Source organism: Cyprinodon variegatus, unplaced genomic scaffold (assembly GCF_000732505.1).
Source record: "Cyprinodon variegatus isolate N-32 unplaced genomic scaffold, C_variegatus-1.0 Scaffold762, whole genome shotgun sequence".
Taxonomy (NCBI): domain Eukaryota; kingdom Metazoa; phylum Chordata; class Actinopteri; order Cyprinodontiformes; family Cyprinodontidae; genus Cyprinodon; species Cyprinodon variegatus.
In genome coordinates this window covers 87,505-108,218 of record NW_015151215.1, presented here as the reverse complement: position 1 = coordinate 108,218, position 20,714 = coordinate 87,505, and the positions used below count along the sequence as shown (strand labels likewise).

Genomic DNA, 20,714 nt, shown 5'->3' with positions numbered 1-20,714 from the left:
ACAGATATATTCCATCTCCTTATTTTGTCTTGCAGCGGACCTAAAAAACGCATTATCTTGACTCCGGTCGGACGGATTAGCCCGTTACACCGGAAAGTGTAGCAAAGGCGCGAATAGTGTAAACAAAAAATGTCCAGTTCAATTAGGAAACTGTTATGAATACGACCCTTTTCAGTATATGTGTTTTTATCTNAAGTTGATACTTCAACTTTTACCAGAGTGTTTTTATACTACAGTATCTATACTTCTACTTAAGTAACAAATGTGGGTACTTTTGACACCACTGATGATAGGTAAGCAGCAACAGAAATATTCCATCTCATTATTTGAACACTTGCAGCGGACCTACAGACGCATTATCTTGACTCCGGTCGGACGGATTAGCCCGTTACACCGGAAGTTGTAGCAAAGGCGCGAATAGTGTAAACAAAAAATGTCCAGTTCAATTAGGAAACTGTTATGAATACGACCCTTTTCAGTATATGTGTTTTTATCTAACTGGGCTTATAGTATTGGTGGTGTCGGTCCAAAGCCTTTTAAATAGTTTAGACTCATTCATTTTAAACGGATAAGTGGTTAGATTGTCATGGTTATACCTAGATGCCGACACTGAATGTTAAGCTGGTACGGAGTAAAAGGCTAGCGTTAAAGTTAATTTATTTTGTAGTACAGAATATGTCTATATATTTTCAAACAGCCTGAGTCCTTCGAGAGGTAGGGGGTGCAGTTTCAACACTAGATTAATTTTAGCTTTTGGTTCATGTTAAGCTATACAATATCTTGTTTATTGTTCATATTTAGCAAGGAACAATAACTTTACGTTGGTCCAGTGAGACATCTGTCACTCATGTCAAGAGTCTCCTTGCTGCTCATCCTTCAGGTACAAGTTCAAAATGTCTACAGCTGTAAAGCAAGACTTTGTGGTGAAGTTTGTGGAAGGCAAAGGCTCTAAACCACAGCATGCTGTCAAAGCATATAAGGTAAATATAGCTGATTTATACTTTGGTTCGTTTTGAGTAAATGTTTTTTGTTTGTTTTTTTAATCTAATTGATTGTGTTTGAAGTTCTAACTGTGAGTCACATTTATATAGGCCATTCTGGAGCTGCAGTCAGAGAAGTTTTTAAAAACCATCCAGGAGGAAGAAGTGTTACAGATGGATAGGAAGGACAGCTCTCTGTTTGTTTTCAGTAGCTTCACCACTCCAGCTTTCCTGCACTGCAAAAAGGTCTGAACTCAATCTGTTTGTATTATGCAAGTTTATAAAGTCTATGAGTATTTATGTTGCTGCTGAAGTATCATATTGATTTTTACAACTACAATGTTAGAAATAACATATTTTGTGTTATTCTAACTTGCAAATTAGCTACTACAGAATAAGCATCTTCTAATTGTTACCTGAAAGTTGTTATGATCTGTTTTGCTACCAATGTTGGTCTCTAGTTTTCTTTGAGATGACACCTTTCAATTCTGATTTTGACTCATGTTTTAATAAGAATATTAGTGGTCAAGGGAGTTTTTTTTCTCCACGTTTCTTTTCTTTTCTTAGCCTTTTTCAGTCAGCTGGTAGGCAGTGTTCTTCAGCAAATGAGAGAAGAACACTGAGAACCAAGAGAAACTATCCAGCACATTTTCTGTAATTTTAATCCAAGAAATGTTACTGTTAAAAGGGTTCTATGAAATTACAGCAGTGTTAAAAATTGCCTTTTTAAAATCATGTCAGATGTTAACCTCTAACTCATTAATTGGTCTCATTTCTTTTTTTTGCTATACAGCTTGGTTGCAGAATAGTGAGTCCACTGGTGGTTTTGCACTGCCTGCAGCAACAGCGTTGTGTCCCAAAAGCAGAAAAACCAGTGTATAATATGGCGATGGCTGATATTACCATATCCTGCACGAGCCTGGATAAAGCAACTCGGGTTGGTTCTCATCGTCTTATTTTTTGAAAAAGCTCCTTTTTTGGTTCATTTTCTTACTGCATGGAAAGAGAATTTTTGAATGTGACATTTAAAGGTTTGTTTGGTCTCTCCAAAGGCTGAGGTGATGGATTTGGTGCAGCTCATGGGTGGGCGGGTCTATTGTGACCTTAATGTGACTGTCACACACCTGATTGCCGGGGAGGTAGGAAGCAAAAAATACCTGGTGGCAGCCAACCTGGGAAAACCAATTTTGCTGCCTACATGGGTCAAAGCCTGCTGGGAAAAATCACAAGATAGGTAAGCACTATTTCTCATCATGATAAGAATTTTGATTTATCTTCTGAAAACATGTTTGAATACCGTAATTGATGTATAAAAACTCAACAAAAATTTTTTTTTGTTTCTTTTCTTTCTTGTTTTTAAATTGGGAAGCTTGACAAATATGAAGAATATAATTGAATGTGATCACTGTGTTGTGTTTATTGCTAAAAAATCTCACTTATTTATCTGTTGTAATGGAACAGCTCATTTTAAATTTGCATATTTTTCAAGAGCATTATTTGTGATTATGGGGCTATGATTTGTGAGACATTCAGCCATACAGTTACCTAAGCAGACTGGAAAGGAGTAAGGAATGTTGTATTTTATCCTCACTTTTATCATTAAAGAACAACAAAACATCTTGATAAGACTTTAAGTAAATATCTTCCATCCATTGTGAGCACCTCACTGAACCCTGTTGCTTCATTAAAGTGACGTTCCTGTCACAAAATGGTTTGTTAATTAGCGCTGGAAATAATAGATAACTGGACAATAAAAAAAACAGTTTTACCCATCTTTACAGTACTTTTCCTTTAACATTTTAAGCATTTTTTTTCTTTGTGGCAAAATTATAATAACTGATAAACCGCTGATTGTCACCCTTTTGAACTAATGGTTATACATGTCAAAGAGATGTCATTAAAGAAGCTTGGCGTCTGGATTTGATCATATGTTCTGGATCTTTACCCTTTTCAAAGACCCAATAATAATAACTAGAAAAGCACTACGCTAAAACTCACACAGAATCTTGATCATTACAAAATTTCAATGAATATTTCTTTGGCATGAGTTGCATCTTTGGTAACAATTTCCTTAAAATCCTTTCATAAGTTTTTAAATAAGGCAAAGTGTGAGTCTGCAGCCTCTGGTGTTTGTTCTGCTCTCACCTTCTTCTTTCTCTCTGCTTTCTTGGTTGATCAGTAGATGGAGACTTCAGGCGAGGCAGGGCTCAGCTTTCCTATATTTTTGTCTTCAGTATAATACATCTGGACTAATTTGGGTCCGATGCTGAAGCCGTCAATAGCTTCTGCCACCCTCTGGTTTAGGAGGGAACGGCTTGATATGCCAAAAAATGTTATAGAATATTTGAAAACATTCCTGCATCCAGATTATGATGTGAATTGCCACCAAAGTTTACGTATTTTTGCTCCATCATTTAAATCCACTCTTAAATTATCAAGAATTCCTGTATACAGACAGACAAACAAATACACAAACTTGACTAAAAACTTAACCTCCTTGGCAATGGTAATAATAACTTTAATTACAAACAACAATGAACTAGATAATTAAAAATAATCTATTGAACTAGATAAAAAAATCTCTTGGTGTTCACGACACGGACCAGTCTGATGAGGCTCTTTGTTGCATGATGCTTCCATGATGTCCGCGTAGCCAAATAACTTTGCTTTAGTACTCAGGCACCTCTGAGTGAAAGCTCCTACTGGCGAAAGTTTGCAAACAGAAACATCTAGAGACTTCTTTTGATTTTGCCCATAAATATCGCTACGTTCCACAGATCGGTGAAATCACTGTTACTCCTGGATGACGGACGAGGCTTTGAAATTGTTAGAAACAGCTGTGCTTTCCATTTTGTGTTGTGTGATGTTGTAAGCTTGTAATCTGTTGAAACTCCACCCCTTAGAATTGACAAGAATTTGAAGGTACGGGGATAAAAATGCCACACAGAGTGTAAAAGCTGCAGATGTTGGATCCATGCATCTTATTTCAGCGCGTCAAGAATGACTGAATCTTTAGGGCCTTCTGAAGAGAAAGAGAAATAGCATCACATGTTTACTGTTTCCTGTTACAAAAACTGAATTATTTGTAGCTAAAAAGCTCATTTATATCTATCAGTGGCATGTTCTTTTATCTCTCCTTTTTTGACGAGTTTGTTGAAGAAAGAGGTAATTTTGTGTCATCTTATTTTTATATCCCATTTAACAAGAAGCAGGGGATTTCTGATCAAATATCAATAAAGACTGCTTCAGTCAGAGTTACCAATGGAATAGCTATGAATCCCAGTAACAAATGTTAATTTTTCAGAATTATATTTTATCCTCCCAGATAACTCCACCTAATTTGAATATGAGAGTTTTGTGATTTTAATTTTCTAAATATATATTTTTGTTGTGTTCGAGGCTATACAGCAGCTCCATCTTGATCAAGGATCCCAATAAGTGCAGGGTGCTGTCTCACGGCCAAATCTCTCTGCACTCTCCTCTCCAGCCTTTTCAGGTACACAGACCTGCCCGTTGAGGACTACCTGTGCCCCGTCCTGCTTGGATGCACCGTCTGTGTAACAGGCCTCTCCGGCACGGAGCGCAAAGAGGTGCAGAGGCTCTGTGAGCAACACGGCGCCAAATACACCGGCCAGCTCAAAATGAACGAGTGCACACACCTCATTGTTAGTGAACCGACAGGTAAGGTTAAGAGGCCGCCAGTTTTGTTCTTAAATCATGTTTTTGTTGCTTTTGTTGTTGTGCTGAGAGGATATATTTGATCTGCAGGTCAGAAGTATGAATGTGCCAGGAAGTGGAACGTGTATTGTGTGTCTTTGCACTGGCTGTTTGACAGCATAGAGAAGGGCTTCTGTCAGGATGAGAGCAGGTACAAGGTGCAGAGGAATGCATCATCAACCAGTCGGCCTCACACTTCAACTCCTACGGGCACCAGCAAGAGAGAAGGTAGCTGCAAACTTCTCATGCAACCTTTTCACTTTATATGTATTAAGAAACAAAGATACACCAATCAGATGTTACTTTGCTGATGTCAGCATCTATTCTTTCTCTTTCTGATTTTTTTATTATAAAAACTAACAGATTAAAGAAGGGCACACAGTATATTCCTGTTACTTTTCTTTTAATGGGTTGTTTTAGAAACTCAGAGAAAATGTGTCACTTTGCTTGGTGGGTAGCACTGTTGGCTTGCAGCAAGAATTATTTCTTCTTGGGGTTTGCATTTTCTCCCTATGCATGTGAGGGTTGTTTTTCTGCTCTCTAGCTTCCTCTTTAAGTCCAAAATTAGGCCGTTACTCTAAATTACCCCTGTAGTGAGGATTTATGTTCAAGGTTGTTGTTTATTTTTCCCTGTTTCTCTCTGTTGTTTTTTTATTATGTCAATAACCTGCAGGCTCAATTGATGGTTGGAATTGCCAACAACTAATCTGAACCAAGAAAAAAATAAAGTCCAGTTTTGATTTCCAGCTGACTGATTGGTGCATCTGTTTATAGATTAGCCACCATTGTCCTACAATGGGCTCTGAGCCATCACTGAGGTCTGTCTGTGATGATGTTGTGTTGTTTCTGCAGATGGATCATCTCTGTTGGGCCTGAGCAACATTTCCATCAGCACTAGTGTGCCGGTAAACGACACTGCTCTCACCAATTTCACCACCAGTCGATTGGAGACGCCCGATCCCATAGACAGCGTAGACCTCACCGTGTGCCCTGCTGATGATGTGCTGGACGGCTGTAAGGTAATCATCAGAGAAACACATCTTGATTAGACACAGTTGGTGCTTCAGGTTCCTGCCCGCATATTTTTGTGTGATTTTGTGCTTCTCTATGCTGAAATTTAAGCCACTACACATGTTTGTTAGTTTGTTTTAATTCACTTTTTTATGATAGAGGGCCCTTTGGCTAAAATCTGGGCTCCTTTCTCTGGGTTTCTATCCAGCTAATTTCAGTACAAACACTGGTTGCACTGAAAGTTGTCAAAATGACCGGGAAATGAGGCTGATAGTTTTAATGAGTGTAAAGGCCCGTGTGTTTAAACACATTTACCTCCTTTTTTGCAGATGTTCTGATTAAAGTGCAGATAGAAAGACATCTTTAGAAACCTCCCAGGTTATCACCCTGTGCGTTGACCTTCATGCTTTCACTGTTTCACAGTTGTATCTAAGTGGTTTCCCCGAGAAGAAGCTGGAGAAGTTGCGGCGGCTGGTTAACGCTGCTGGAGGCCTGCGCTTCAACCAGCCCAGTGAGGATCTCACTCATGTAGTCGTGAGGGAAGTGGACCAGGAGCTCCGCAAATTTCTGTCCACAGCTACTCACAGGTTTAAAACTCCAAACATAATTTTTCAGATTTCTGTTCTTTTGGTTTTTAATATGTTTGGTTTTAAATTCTCAAATTGTTAGAAATAGAGCAATAAAAGGGTTCATATTTACCATAAAATAATGGTTCTGATTGGTTGTTCCTGTATAACGTTTCAGGCCACATGTGGTAACAGTGCAGTGGCTGCTGGACTGCTTCTCCAAAGGCACTCTGCTCCCAGAAGAGGGATACCTCCATCCTGAATGTCTTCCTCCAGCATCCGCTGCTGTGTCTGTCCCAGCTCATCGCCTGGCCAGACCGCGGTCATCAGTCGGCCCACCCGTCGCCAACCCCAGCACTCCCAGGGAACCAATAACAGACGAGGATCTTCTTTCACAATACATGGACGATGAACCTACAGTGGGTAAGAAGCTGCTGCTTTAGACATCAGTTCAATCGTGGATGAGAGTATTAAAGTTTTGCATTTGTTTTATCTTTGAAGTCGATATGCCACCACCAGCACCAGAGAATAACGACACAAAGTCCTTCAGTGTAGCTGCAGAGCCTCAACCTGAATCCTGGACCCCCAACCACACTAGAGGACCAGAGACAGACTCGCTGCTGCAGGACGGCCTGTTTTCTGGGAGATCTTTCCTGCTTGTTGGCTTTGATTCAGAGGCAGAGGCTCAGCTCTCGATTCTGGTGAAGGAGCAAGGAGGGAAGGTGTTGATGAGCCGCCATCGAGCGGTAGCAGATTTTGCTGTGGTCCCTCAGCTGGGATGTGCAGTGGAGGCCACCGTGGATGAGGTGGTCACTGATACATGGCTGGTAGGAACTCGCATCGTCTTGTCCAAACCTTATTTTGTGATTTATTTCTTAGTTTCAATCGATACAATATAATTTCAGTAACATGAAAGCCTCAGAAGAACCCTGGGGATGTTATTTTTCCTTTTTGTCCTGCAGAATGAGGAAAATTCTTCAGAGTTACATACATTTTTTTCTCTCCATTGATTGCAGGCCATGTGTGTGGAGAAGGAGTCCCTCCTGCCGCTGTCCTCTAACCCTTTGTTCACCCCTGTTCCTGTGAGGGAGGGATATTTTCCTCTCACAGACTGCGTCCTCTCAGTCAGTCAGTTTACTGGGGCAGAGAGGGAGTCTCTGGTAGAGCTGGCCAAGCATCTTGGAGCCAGGTATGTCTTTAAATTTACTACTGTGGCAGATTTTTACCATGCTTACATTCATTTGGCAATAATTATATGAAGTTTATTTGTTCAAAATTAGGACTGCCTCTCTGGCCTCTTTGGGACTGTTTGAGCTTTCTAAAGTAGACTTATGACATATGTGGGGCTACTCTAATGTGTGTTATTAACAAGAGGAATTGTTTTATTGTGTTATTATTATATAAGAGGTACCGCATTCTTGTTATTGTTTAGTAAAATTAGTCTATAATTATTTCCAAACATTTTATCCATATAATTTGACAAATATTCATATTTCAATTTAACTGAGAAGCAAAGGAAACCCAATAAATTGGCTGCAAATGTTTTTGTCCTTAATCTAAAGGTTTAGTCACACCTTGACGATTTAGACAGCGTGTATCTGACGTATGAAAATCTGGCAAAAACGCTGGCATATGTTGGATAAGTTATGGGTACGTTTTGTATAAGTTATGAGCACGCTGAAACACGCTGGCATACGTCAACATACGGCAAGTATGTCGGGCTGGCATACGTAGGGATATTTTGCTCAAAATTTCCCTACGTATGCCAGGGTATGCTCATATTAACGCCATAAGTTACAGGTAAGTTATTTGATCGTTGACATACGTTAAGTGTAAGTTACTCAGAAGTCATGGTGTCTAGCTTTTCTAAAACCTATGAGTATCGTGTGCATAACTTATGCGTAAATCAGGAACTCGTCTCCAACGTATTTTAAGTGTTTCAGACGACCGCTGAACGTCTTTCTAACCAACAAACTTCCTAGCAGGCATAACGCTGAATCTGCTGCCACTGCAAACCTTCTTCTTTTTCTTTTTCGTTTTTCTTTTTATTTCTTCTTTTTTTTTTTTTTGGTGGGTGGTAAACAGCAGTTAGATTAATACAATCAAAGACTTCTTTTTATAGAGGCCGGGCGCCTCCAGGTGCATCGCTTCTCCCCTCAGGACACTGGCTTGTGGCATTTCATGGGCATTAATCTGCCGTGCATTATGCATAAGTTAGGCTGTCATTGGATATAAGTTCTGGACTTGTTATGAATAAATACACTTTGTATACGCCCAAAATTGAAAAAAATACATAGAAAGTTCAGTTTATGCTAGTGTTTTATAAGATTCTGGGACGTCAGGCATACGCTGGCTAAATCGGCAACGTGCGACAGCGCTCTAAGTCTTTTAAATAAAGCCCTGCCTTTAGTTTTAATTTGCTCTCTTCTATAGGAACCAGAGCTGGGCAGGATGGCTTAAAAAAATCTTCTCTCTCCCAAATGGTGCAGTGCCTCCTACAGGTGGCTAAGTGTAATTGAAGGAGGCGTGGTAGAAATTATTTGAATAAATGACCCAGTTTGAGAGGTTTCTTTTTCAGCTACATTTCAAATATTTGCACTTTAAAAGTGGTTGTTCTAACGGTTTAAAGTAGGTGCTGTTTTTTCTATCACTATAAAAATATTCAGTTTACTGCTGCCGACTTTTCTTTGCTTTAATTAGGGGGTACAAAAACTTTTAATCTAATTTAATTGTTTTTATCTTGAATCGAGACCTGTATTAAGGGTTTTCATTTTATCCTGTAAATGAAGGAAGAAAAAGCGTCATTTCTGCCTAAAACGATCGGCAGCAAAAATGAGTTAAACTGAAGTCAGAATAATCAGTATCGTCATTGGCCTTAAAAATAAACCTCTTTAGTCCATCTTTAATGTGCAAGAATTAATGTTGACTCTTTTCTATGTCACAAATGTTAAGTTGTAGAATGTGTTCAATCAGATCAACTTGATGTTTATTATAACTGATTAAAGGAAAAGTTTTGAATGAATGTGGTTTGATGCACACTGCTTTTAACTGGGGTGTTCTCGCTGTTTGATAAACATCCTGCTTTCTTAAGTCTTTAAACTTTCTCCCATTGCTGCTGCAGTGTCCAGGATTACTTTGTGCGCCTGGCCAACCAGAAGAAAGGCATGCTGGCCAACACTCACCTGGTGCTACAGACTCCTGACGGAACAAAGTACCAGGCAGCTAAGAAGTGGGGGCTTCCTGCTGTCACCATGCACTGGATACTGGAGTCTGCTCGGACGGGGAAGAGGGCGGCGGAGGAGAGATATTTGGTGGATCTCCCCTTGTCTCCAGGTGATATTCCTGTTCCCTGTAGATGACTAGAACAAATCTGCTATTTTAATGTTTGCTGGAACTTAATAATGAAGTAAAATTGGTCTATAAAATTGGATTCAGGAGTATTCCTTGTCGTTTTGACATTCTGTCTTGTTACAATCTTAGCTACGTCTTTAACTTTTAATATTTTTTAAGTAAATTGAGGAAAATTAGTGGGGATTTTTTTAGAGGATCAGTTCTTAGTACTGTGGCTTTTAACTTCTAGAGAATTAAATGTTTAAATTTTTCATAAAAGAAATAGCTCAAGTTCAGATTTAAAAAGGGGCCAGAAATTTAGATAATTTTCCCACATGGATACTTTGATCTGAACTCTCCTATTTACTGAAGTTATCCTTCATCTAGCTATCAGTTTTTTTCCATTACCAGATTATTCCCAAAACAGATGCTGTTAGTAATTTAACATATACTTAAACATTTGATGACAGAGAAGGCCTTTCACCTTGCATGTAAAAATATTCTATAAATTCAACAGGGTTTCTGCGGGTCATTAAAAGTCATTAAATCATTATTTTTAAATTAAGGCCTTAATTGGCAATAAAATTCATTAAATGTGATTATTTAAAAAAAAAAAAAACTTTCATCCAAAATATTTTATCAGATGTAACTTGTTCCGCGTGTTTTTTTTTGTGTGGAACTGCCTAAAATTATTTCCAAGAGCTTTAAATTAGAGTTACTCATTCCTGTGTGAACCCTGTTCAAGTACAGGTTAGGCTTCATTTTTGCTCTGAGTTAGTTGTTCTTTCATCATATGGAATATTTTATTATTTTCCTGTTCACAACTATTCAGTTAGTCAGTTTGTTGATGATTGATAAACCTAGATGGATCCAACAGTTGCAGCCTTTGTCCTGTTGCAGCTCAGGCTGTGTCTGGAGACTGAAAGTGGACATCTGCCCCAGATTAAGCCTTTTTTTTTCTTCCTCTAAACATGGTTTTCCCCAGAGCATGATGCTGCCTCCACAATGTTTTACCATGCAGGGTGTGATCAGGCTGATGTTGAGTGTTTTTTTGTTTTATTTATTTTGGCACACATGCTGTTTGGCCAAATAGCTAATTTTAAGTCTCCCTCCACATGTTAATCTGGAATAAAATCATCCCAGATTTTCACTCCTCGATCTGAAATGGTCTGATGGGATTCACTTCTGTGTTGTTTTTCATTCAGCTTGAGGTATTATTTCACTAGTTTCCTAAAACCCGTGGTCATGACCATAATTTATGTAGGCTTAAAAGAGTCATGTCCTTATGTTATTGTTGAGATCCTGTTCTCTAACAAAAGGTGAGTGAATTTTTTTTTTTAATCTCTATTAGAATAAATAAGGTCTAGAATGAAAGCCATGCTTCATTTCCTGTTTAATTTCTGCTCCATTTTCTGTTGATCTGTCCCATTAAACCTGTTCACACTTGAATTTGTAACGTTATAAACTAAATATGACTAAGTCAAATATTTCACCCATGAATTGTATTTTAAGTACGAAATGGAAAATTTGATAATAAAATACCATATTTTTGTCAATATCTGTTAGTTACAGCCTTCCTTTTCTGCTCTTGTTGTATTTTCCACTCCCACAGAGAGAGAAGAAGAGAGCTTTGTCAGTGGATCCCAGCAACCAGCTGAGCTCCACCCAGCTCGATCTTCTGTTGAGAAGCCGTTGCTGGGTCCTCAGAGCAGCAAAGCAGTCACCCCGTTTGATTCTGGCCGCGTTCAGAGCAAAGTGGCTTGTTCTTTGTTGAATGAGAATCCCAAAGAAAACCAGAACACTCCGAAACAGAACCAGGAGGGCGGCAGAAGGAAACCAGCCCAGAAGGAACCTGCCCTGCAGCTGGACACCCCCTCTCGATTCCTGGTCAGAGACCATCTCTTCAGGCCGTCTTTTAACTTCAAGGTCAGGACTCTAATGCTGTGATCGCACAATATGATCCTCCAGCTTTAAGTTTCAAGAGCTCCTTCTGATAGATGAATGAATGTGTGCTTAGGAGACGCTGAGAGATCTGGAGACGCCTGATGGAAGATCGAAGCCTGTAGAAAGCGTGGAGACTCCACTAACTGATGTAATCAACAGGAACCGGAGAGTTGCTCTGGCCAACAGCTCAGGCAACAAGATCTTAGAGATGCAGGAGGTCTCTGCCAGCCCCCAGCTGGCACAGGAAACAAAAAAGGAGGTAGACCGTGGTTCAGATGGGTTTTCCACTTTCAGACGTTTACATTCAGAAATCTCTGAGGAAGTGAATCCGATGTAGTTGTCAGGGAAATTTCTAACAGTTTTTTGTTCAAACAAAGATCCCACAGAAAGATTCTGGACCCCTGAGTGGTGCTGTGATCTGTGTGGGGAAGAAACTGATCAAAATGCAAAGTGAGCTGAATGCCATCGCTGCCTCGCTTGGAGCTGACTTCAGGTACTAAGATGTTTTTGTGAAGGAACCCTTGGGGGAAGTTTCTTTAAAAAAAATATCAATGCAATAATATTTATTGATTTCTAAGTCAGTTTTACACAGGAATAAAACGCATAATCCTCCTGACTTCCATTTTTGCACATCAGAATCGCCTTTTAAATTCAGCTAGGGCTATTTAGTCTTTTTTGCAGATTAAACGTCTGTAAAAAAGGCTGGATTTTTGTTGTTGTCACGTAATTCGAAAGTTTTTAGTAAAATCAAATCTTTGATTTAAATACTTTTTAGTGGATAAAAAGACTAACAGTTTGAAGAAAATAAACGAGGCACTTTGCTGAATATTTTTCCTGAAATCCCAACTTTTTAAAAACTCTTTAGAGCTTGAACTCCTCTGCAGTCAGACACTAAAGCTCTTCTTGCTCTGTTTGGCATCTTGTCATCTATTCTGTATTTAGAATAACATGTATGTTGATGGACTGCTGATTTATCACCATTCATGGCCTTTATCTTGTTGTTAGGTGGGCCTGCGACGATACAGTGACCCACTACATCTACCAGGGTCGTGTTGGGGATAACTCACGTGAATACAAAGCAGTGAAGGAGAGGGGACTGCATGTGGTCTCTCAGCACTGGCTGCACGCCGTAAGTTTCCACTCAGTAGAAATTAGATTTAAAGGAGAACCGAGGGAATTATTTCAGAAAGACAAAGGAAATTCCCGTTAGACAACGTTTTTTTTATCCTTTCCCTTTGTGCAGTGTGCTGAGGAGGAGAGGCACGTCCCAGAGTCTCTGTATCCTTTCACCTATAACCCAAAGATGAGTCTGAACCTGAGCCAGATCCCCAGCAGCTCCCAGAGGTCCCCCCCTCTCACCCGAACACAACTCAAAGAAGCAGCTGAATCCAGGAACAACAAGGTTAGCCTGGATGTGCAGCGATTCCTAATCTGAACACCTGCTTCAGGATTATGTGTCTATTGAGGCGCTCTTATTAATAACTAAATTCATATGCTTGTTTATTTATCAGTCTGAGCTAGTCGCTGCAGAGGGAAGCACAGTCGGACATCCGGTTGAAGGAGAAGAGACAAGTGAAACCCCAGAGAAAAGAGGTGAGGTGGAGCCGTTGTGTGATTCCTCTGAGCCGTTCTCAGAGGAAAGTGATGATTAAAAGCCTCATTCTGCAGACACTTTGGAAATGAGAGAGAGCCTGCAAAGACAGCTTCAGGAGATCATGTCGGCCACCAAGATGACAACGGGAAGGCGGACTTCTGTCAGACTGGCCAGGATGGGATCAGGGTTCACTGACTCGGGTCCAAACACGCCTGAAGGGGGCCGGGGTGGACGCAGTGGGAGCAGACGGACCCTGGAAGCTCTGAGGTATGAAACCAAACTACAAAATAAAGAAGTTTCATTATGAGTATGAGCTATTTGGCTTAAAGGAAACCTAAAAGGAAGGAGGAAATATCTCATTCCCATAGAAAGAGGTTAGTTTGCTTTTTACATTAATGAATGAAGTCATGATATTTCACAGGTTTTTTTTCCTTAGAATATCTTCATACAACATTAGAACCTTTGTTTAACTTTAGACCTGCTGATGCAGATTTTCTTTTTTTTTTTTTTTTTTTTTTTAGAAATCTTGCATAAAAAGCAATATGAACTGCTGGTATCATTCTCTGATTGCTTCTAGGATCCCACCTGGCTTTTAACCAATCAGAGCTGAATACGCTCTTGATTCATGAGCTGCTATCCCTAATAATTATATCAGCTATTTCATAACTAATTCTGGTATAAATTGCAGGAAAAGAACAGAGGCAGTGATACCTCGCCTTCTGTTTGAAACAGATCCTAAGAAGTCATTAACTTTTCTCCTTAATCACATGATTTATATCATCAGTTACTGATCAAAACCTCATATTGATCCCTGTTGAAATGGGGTTAAAGTTCTTAGTTTAATCTTTGCTTAATTTCTGTCATTCATTCCTTTAGAATAGACATTGTATAGAAACACTGAAGTTGGATGTAATCAATGTGGGATAATATATAATAAGATAACAGAGAGGAGCCTGGAGGATTCTCAACAGACCGATGGATCTAAACCCTTTGCTGTTCGTTACTGATGTGTCTGTTTTCCAGGGTTTCTAGAGAAACGATGATGGACGTAAACACTGAGCCTTCCCAGAGTGAGCAGATCGTTTGGGATGATCCTACAGCCAGGGAGGAGAGAGCCAAGCTGGCTGATAATCTACAGTGGCCTGGGAGTCCGTCTCAGCATTCAGAGCCCCTCGTGGCGGCCCCCCCTCCCACTGCAGAAAATGGACCACACTTCAAGGACTCCATGACAGACTCTGAGCTGGTGGAGATGGGTGAGAGACCCCTCCAGTGGAATAAGTCACTGCAAGCACACAAATTAAGTAGAACTTGATGTCTGGATTTCTCCTTTTATTTCCACACAGCTGCTTGTGATGTTATAAACCAGCATATGGGTCAGAAGGTCAGATCGCCTCCATCAGAGGATCCAGAGGAGGACATGCTTACTCCTAAAGCTCCCAGCATTGCCTTCCCTCTCCCCAAACCACTGGCAGCACCAGAGCCACAGGTAACGTTTACTCTAACTTTACCGATTGTCTCAACCAAACTGCTGCATCGGTGAAGTTGTTTCATTTCTATCAGGAAAAGGAGGAGAAAAAACAGCCGCCGAGGTTTCAGCTGTCATCCCTCAGCCCTCAGGAGCGCATTGATTACAGTCATCTCATAGAGGAGCTTGGTGAGTCTCACCTTTATTGGTGATCAAACATCAAAATATTAAAAAGCTGATTTTTATACCATTTCATGCAACATGATTATCTGACTAAAATATTACCAACTTTTAAGTAACACATTCTCATTTAATAAATTAGAATATATGTAAAATAGAATTGACATTTTCAAAATAGTTACACAGATATCCCATTCATTAAGCCATTTTTTCTTTTTTCAAAATGTTTTTTTTTATTCGTCTCATTTGATATTTTTATCTTAAAAATCCTGTTTCAATTACTAAACTTAAAATGAACAAAAAATAAAAAAAAATGCATTCTAAGTAAAGAACAAAATGAACTACTTTACATACTATTCTATGTTATTTAACATGACTATATATGCAGTAGAGATCGACCGCTACAGGTTTTTTAAAGGCCGATACTGATTATTTTGACACCAGTCTAACCGATCCCTGATAGGTGATGCCAATATTTATGGGCTGATTCTTAGAGCCTATATTGTTTTCTTTTTCACTTACATAATAAATGACAATGGTGACAAACAAGTCTCAGTTTAAGCAGAAATAAACATTTATTGACAAATCAGATAAAATGTTAACAGAGTAGAGCTAACAGAGGGAGCAGCAATGGAATGGCTGCAATTAACTGATGAATTGGCCATTGCATGCAGCCATCAGCCGATACCGATTAAATTAGCTAAAAGTTGTGTCTGACATAAAATCAACCCCTCTGAATGTATTTAGCCATTTTCTAAAAAGAAAATTGATAAAATAACCAAACTGAACAATACCAGAAGCTTGGTTAAGATTTCAGACGGCTCATGCTAACGATGCAACCTGCTAACAGTGCTAAGATATTATCTATATATTAAAAGCTGTGTGCATAATTTCCAAATTGTTTGCATTGGAGAGGAAATTCTTAATTTCAACCTCTGCACCATATACACATTCACAAAAATCCCTGTGGTTGTGTTTTTGTGTAGATTCCAGCCATTCCATGTTATCACATCACTAGCCGTAGTGCAGCTCACTGATCCAGTTTGTTGTAACTTCTTTGTGGTCCTGTAGGGGGCGTTGTCCTGGACAAGCAGTCTTTTGACCCCAGCTGCTCCCACATCATCGTAGGAAGTCCACTGCGTAACGAGAAGTATCTAGCCGCCATGGCAGCCGGCAAATGGATCCTGCATCGCTCGTACCTGGAGGCCTGTCGCTCAGTGGGTCACTTCATTCAGGTGGGAACTCCCAAAGCCAGCTTTATGTTGATTTATCATTCCTGGGCCATGATGGCAGCAAAACTATTTAAAACCTGATCCTTTTGCCTCTGAGCTTCACAGCTCTGGTGTGCTTCTCCTGTTTTCCTCCTCTTAAAGCCATAACCTTCATCACTAAACACGTATTCGGTTTTATCCAACCACAGAATTTTTCTCCAAAATTGATTGTCTTTGTCCCTGAGATCATATCCAAACAGATCTGGATTTTTCTTGTTGTTTTGCTGTGATGGATTCTTCCTCCCTGAGTGGCCTTTTTAGCTCATGTTGGAACAGGTCAGGACTTGTTCCTCTGTGGGTCTTGGAACACGAGTCAAACTCAAGGCCAGATTCCAGCCAACCGCGGCTATTTAGCTGGTTATCAAAGGCACACTCCATAAAATAGAGGTAGATGTTCTTCTAAGGTCTAAAAGTGGCAAAAATAAATAGAAAGTTAAAAGATTCATTTATTCAGCTGACTTATGAAGTCCAGAGAATGATGAAGATGTCTTTTACTTTAGTTTTGGACTTTAAAATGACTAACTAAGCAAAAGCTATTAATCTCTTGGGCACAGACTCCTTCTCCTTCCTGAACTGCCTCCACTTCATTCAAATGTCAGTGAACCCAAGTGAAACTTAGAAAGCCACAAAATTATAATTTCTTTTTTTTAAGCAGTTTTATTCTAATCTTAAAAAAGCTAACTTTCTATTTCAGGTCATCTTCTGGTTAGTTGATACGATTCCTTTACTTGTTTGTATTAGGATATTATTTCTGCTCAGTCTGGTTTTCTTTTCGTTTCTTCCTGTGATGCAGGAGGACGACTATGAATGGGGCAGCAGCTCAATCCTGGATGCTCTGCCCTCCATCACCTCTCAGCAGAGGAGGTTGGCCTTAGCTGCTATGCGCTGGAGAAAAGCTCTGCAGGGAGGCTCAGAACACGGCGTACGTACGGGATCAAAACAGAACAACGAGTTCACGTCTCATTAATGCTGTCGCTACCAATGAGAAATGCCTTTCCTCTGAACACCAGGGATCAGCCTTTATAGAGATTATTAGAAGAGGCTTGTAAATACCACAGATTAGGAAAGATCTGTATTTTCTACATTTATTTGTAACAACACTTTTAAACAAACTTTTAGTGTTTGGTTATATCTGCTTTGGGTCATTTAGTGTTTATTGATTTCAGCAATACTGTTTCTCTAGGGAGCTTTCAGTGGCTGGACTGTGATGCTGAACATCGACCAGAGCAGAGAGTCAGGCTTCAGGCGGTTACTGCAGTCTGGTGGAGCCAAGGTTTGTCCCTGCTTTTATTCTACAAGCCACATGCTGCCAAAACCCACAGCCCTGCACCAAACCAAGCTAAACGCCTCTATTGGTTTGGAAAGTTCTTTGAAAGCACATTTTGTAGCTAGCACAGTTTGTTACAGCAGCTCTGCAGGCAGGCAGGGCTTCTTCTGTCGCATCTCAACACGACATAGTGTCTTTGATCTTATTGAAAGTCCAGACAGCATAAAGGGATCTATGCAGGACTGTAAGGAGTGACAAAGACCAGAGATGGCAACAGTTTTCTTTAAAAAATCCAGCTAATAGCAGCTTTATTAAACTAGACTATAAGGTTTAGTTTAATGAACAGGTGGGTTTTCTCCCTCTTTGAAGTTGAATTAATGTTGGAACGTTCGGACTAAACCTTAAAAATTTTAATATTTTTAAAATACATCATTAACATTTTGTGGCATACTAAAATAATAGTAATATTTTGCAATTTATCTGAAGTGTTTACCGGTTCTAGAGAAGTTTTTGAAAAGCAAATAAAGGATGGTTTGATTTCTTTGTTTTACTACATTCTTATTTATGGTCTTAATGCAAAACGCATCCGTCCATCAGCTTCCTTACATTAACCTGTTTTTGTTTGTTACACATTCATAAACACAGTCCTGCATTCAGTAATTTTTTTTTTATTATTTCAAAGCTAACATTACTTTAAATTAGTGTATTAACACAACCAGCGAATCCAATTCCTACACAGAAATTTACACTAAATTCACTACAACTCTGCTGGCAGATTATGTTTTCATCATTTATTTATGAAGCGCTTTAAAAACAAAGGTGCCGCACAAGAACTGAAAAAATTAAATGACAGTATAAGCAATAAAATGAGCAATAGAAGGCAAAGAACCAACAAACCTTATGGCTGTGCTCTTTGGAATTAAAAAAACATTTTTACAATATGACTTTTTCCTTTTCTTGTTAGAGTTTAATTCATTTAAGGTTCAAGCAGATCTCACAGAAAGATTTTCCAGAGACTTAGGGCGTAAAAGCTCTGGTTCTCCAGGTCGTCAGCAGCATAGACTCCATTTAGATCGTATTTATTAATATGCTGTAGAGTTCAGTTTATCTCAGTAATTTAAGATATAAGCAAGAACTGAAAGGTTATCTTTCCAAAGTGCAAACTAAAACAACGTCATGTAAAATCTGAATTAATTGGAATCAAGAAAGAAACTGAAAACCAAATTTCTTCCATTTTGTAGAAATTAAATCATTATTCCTATCAAGTCTTTCAGGACTTTCAGGTCTCTGAATATGGAGGACCAACTCTGCCATATTTAAAAATAAATACAGAAATAAATAAATGCTCAATAAATGAATAAGCATACAATTAATTGTAAAGTAGAAATTAAATTATACAGTGAGACATAAATGTATATAACTCTTAATTAGCTTCTTTAGTTATTTTTTTGTCCTTTATATCTTCAACTTTAATTTTTAATTACTTATATTTTTAAGTATTTATTTATGTGCATGTTATAATAATTTTGTCTGTTTTATTCTTGTATTTTTTACCCTAGTTATTTCTTCGCCGCTATTTATTTCTGCCTGCCCTTTTTACATTTCCGTATGCATTTCTGCCTAATTGTGCAAATGAGGAGGGGGCGTGTCCTAGAGAATCATCTCCATATCTGAAGAACCTGCGTCTTTTTAAATCTGTTCTCCCCCTCAGGTGCTGCCCAGTCCCTCCCCATCGCTGTACAGAGAGACCACACACCTGTTTGCAGATTTCAGTCGTCTCAAACCTGGAGACTTCAGAGTGGATGTAGCTGAGGCCACAGCACAAGGAGTGACATGCTTAAAACCAGAGTACATTGCAGATTACCTCATGCAGGTGATTCCGCTGTTGAAGTGTTTTATCTACATAGATAGTAAACCAAAAGGTTTTAAATTAAAGATATCTGACAAACCTTTAGGTTGTTTTTTTTTTTTTTTTTTATTCTTCAATCCTTCCTATTTTCTAATATTTAAGGAACCAGCACCACAGATCGAGCTGTACTGTCTGACTGCAGCTGATCCTGAAGAAGCTCCTGGCACTAAATGTAAAGCCCTTTGAACTAAAACATTGACACCAACNTTTTTTTTTTTTTTTTTTATTCTTCAATCCTTCCTATTTTCTAATATTTAAGGAACCAGCACCACAGATCGAGCTGTACTGTCTGACTGCAGCTGCTCCTGAAGAAGCTCCTGGCACTAAACGGAAAGTAGAAGCAGACACTTCCAGGCTGAAGAGGAGCCGTCTGAACTAAATTGTTTGTAATTGTTTTAATTGTACAAAAAATGTATGTAAATAATATTTTTTTTTGTTAAATGAAATGAAATAAAATTTAGCACCAGTTATTTTTTCCTCCTGCCTCTGTTTCAACCATTGCAGATGCTGCTGTTCACACTGAGTCTGCAGTGATGATGGCTGAAATATGCTGTACAGAAAATGTTGAATCATGGTTTGTAATTGGGTGCAATTCAATTCAGTTTATTTTTATAGCACCAATTCACAACACGTCATCTCAAGGCACTTTACAATTCAACCAGATCATACAGTCAAATTGATTCAAAGTTTTTCTAAGGAAAACCAGTTTATTGCATTGACTCGAAGGCAATCCCTCTCACCAAGCAGGACAGGAACAGATTAAGCTACTATGAGAGAAGGCAGAGAGATCAAACAAACAAATTCTGCAGTGGAAGAATAGAGATGAAAAAGGGGTCCCTATGTCCTCCAGCAGTCTAAGCCTATAGCAGCATAACCATAGAGATAGCTCAGGATAACCTGAGCCACTCTAACTATAAGCTTTATCAAAAAGGAAAGTTTTAAGCCTAGCCTTTAACAATAGAAAGGGTGTCGGCCTCACTGACTAAAACTGGTAGTTGGTTCCACAGGAGAGGAGCCTGATAACTAAAAGATCTGCCTCCCATTCTACTTTTAGAAATTCTAGGAACTACTAGTAAACCTGCAGATTGAGAGTGCAGTGCTCTGTTAGGAACAATCATATCTATGGTGTAAGATGGGAGCTTCTTTATATGTGAGGAGGAGGATTTTAAATTCTATTCTAGATTTAACAGGCAGACAATGAGAAGAAGCTAGGATAAGAGAGATATGATCTCTCTTTATAATTTTCATCAGAACTCTGGCTGCAGCATTTTGGATCAGCTGAAGGCTTTTAAATACAGTTTGTGCAGTAAAAAGCTGTAGCCTGTAGAGGGCAGTACAGGGTTGTGTTGAATACGATAAGTAAATCTTTAACAGACTAAATAAGCTGTTTTAGGGCTGTATTTACTGTTTGTTATTGAATAGTTCCACTTTAAAACTGCAGAATCTGACACTTTTTCCTATTCAAACAAGAAATTGTTTT

At 39.0% G+C, this 20,714-nt stretch overlaps 1 protein-coding gene across 1 annotated transcript; it reads left to right on the top strand.

Moving 5' to 3' along the window:
• Nucleotides 1-400: 400 nt before the first annotated feature.
• Nucleotides 401-19,692, top strand: topbp1 (topoisomerase (DNA) II binding protein 1). The gene is made up of 28 exons (XM_015395830.1): nt 401-714; nt 881-980; nt 1,092-1,226; nt 1,774-1,917; nt 2,033-2,214; nt 4,468-4,661; nt 4,749-4,925; nt 5,550-5,716; nt 6,132-6,295; nt 6,453-6,697; nt 6,776-7,101; nt 7,291-7,463; nt 9,396-9,607; nt 11,217-11,530; nt 11,622-11,807; nt 11,926-12,041; nt 12,554-12,677; nt 12,792-12,950; nt 13,060-13,141; nt 13,217-13,409; nt 14,166-14,395; nt 14,486-14,628; nt 14,703-14,796; nt 15,859-16,022; nt 16,852-16,980; nt 17,242-17,331; nt 19,037-19,198; nt 19,494-19,692. The coding sequence occupies exons 2-28, from the start codon at nt 894-896 to the stop codon at nt 19,611-19,613; spliced, it is 4,512 nt and encodes a 1,503-aa protein (XP_015251316.1). The 5' UTR covers nt 401-714; nt 881-893; the 3' UTR covers nt 19,614-19,692.
• Nucleotides 19,693-20,714: the final 1,022 nt, after the last annotated feature.

What these genes read in the sequence shown, in the direction of transcription:
- topbp1 (XM_015395830.1), top strand. Translation starts at nt 894, where the DNA reads ATGTCTACAGCTGTAAAGCAAGACTTTGTGGTGAAGTTTGTGGAAGGC. An exon ending in GGGCACCAGCAAGAGAGAAG is followed by an intron (nt 4,926 to 5,549) that starts GTAGCTGCAAAC and finishes TTGTTTCTGCAG; the next exon opens with ATGGATCATCTCTGTTGGGC. An exon ending in TTGCAGATTACCTCATGCAG is followed by an intron (nt 19,199 to 19,493) that starts GTGATTCCGCTG and finishes CTAATATTTAAG; the next exon opens with GAACCAGCACCACAGATCGA.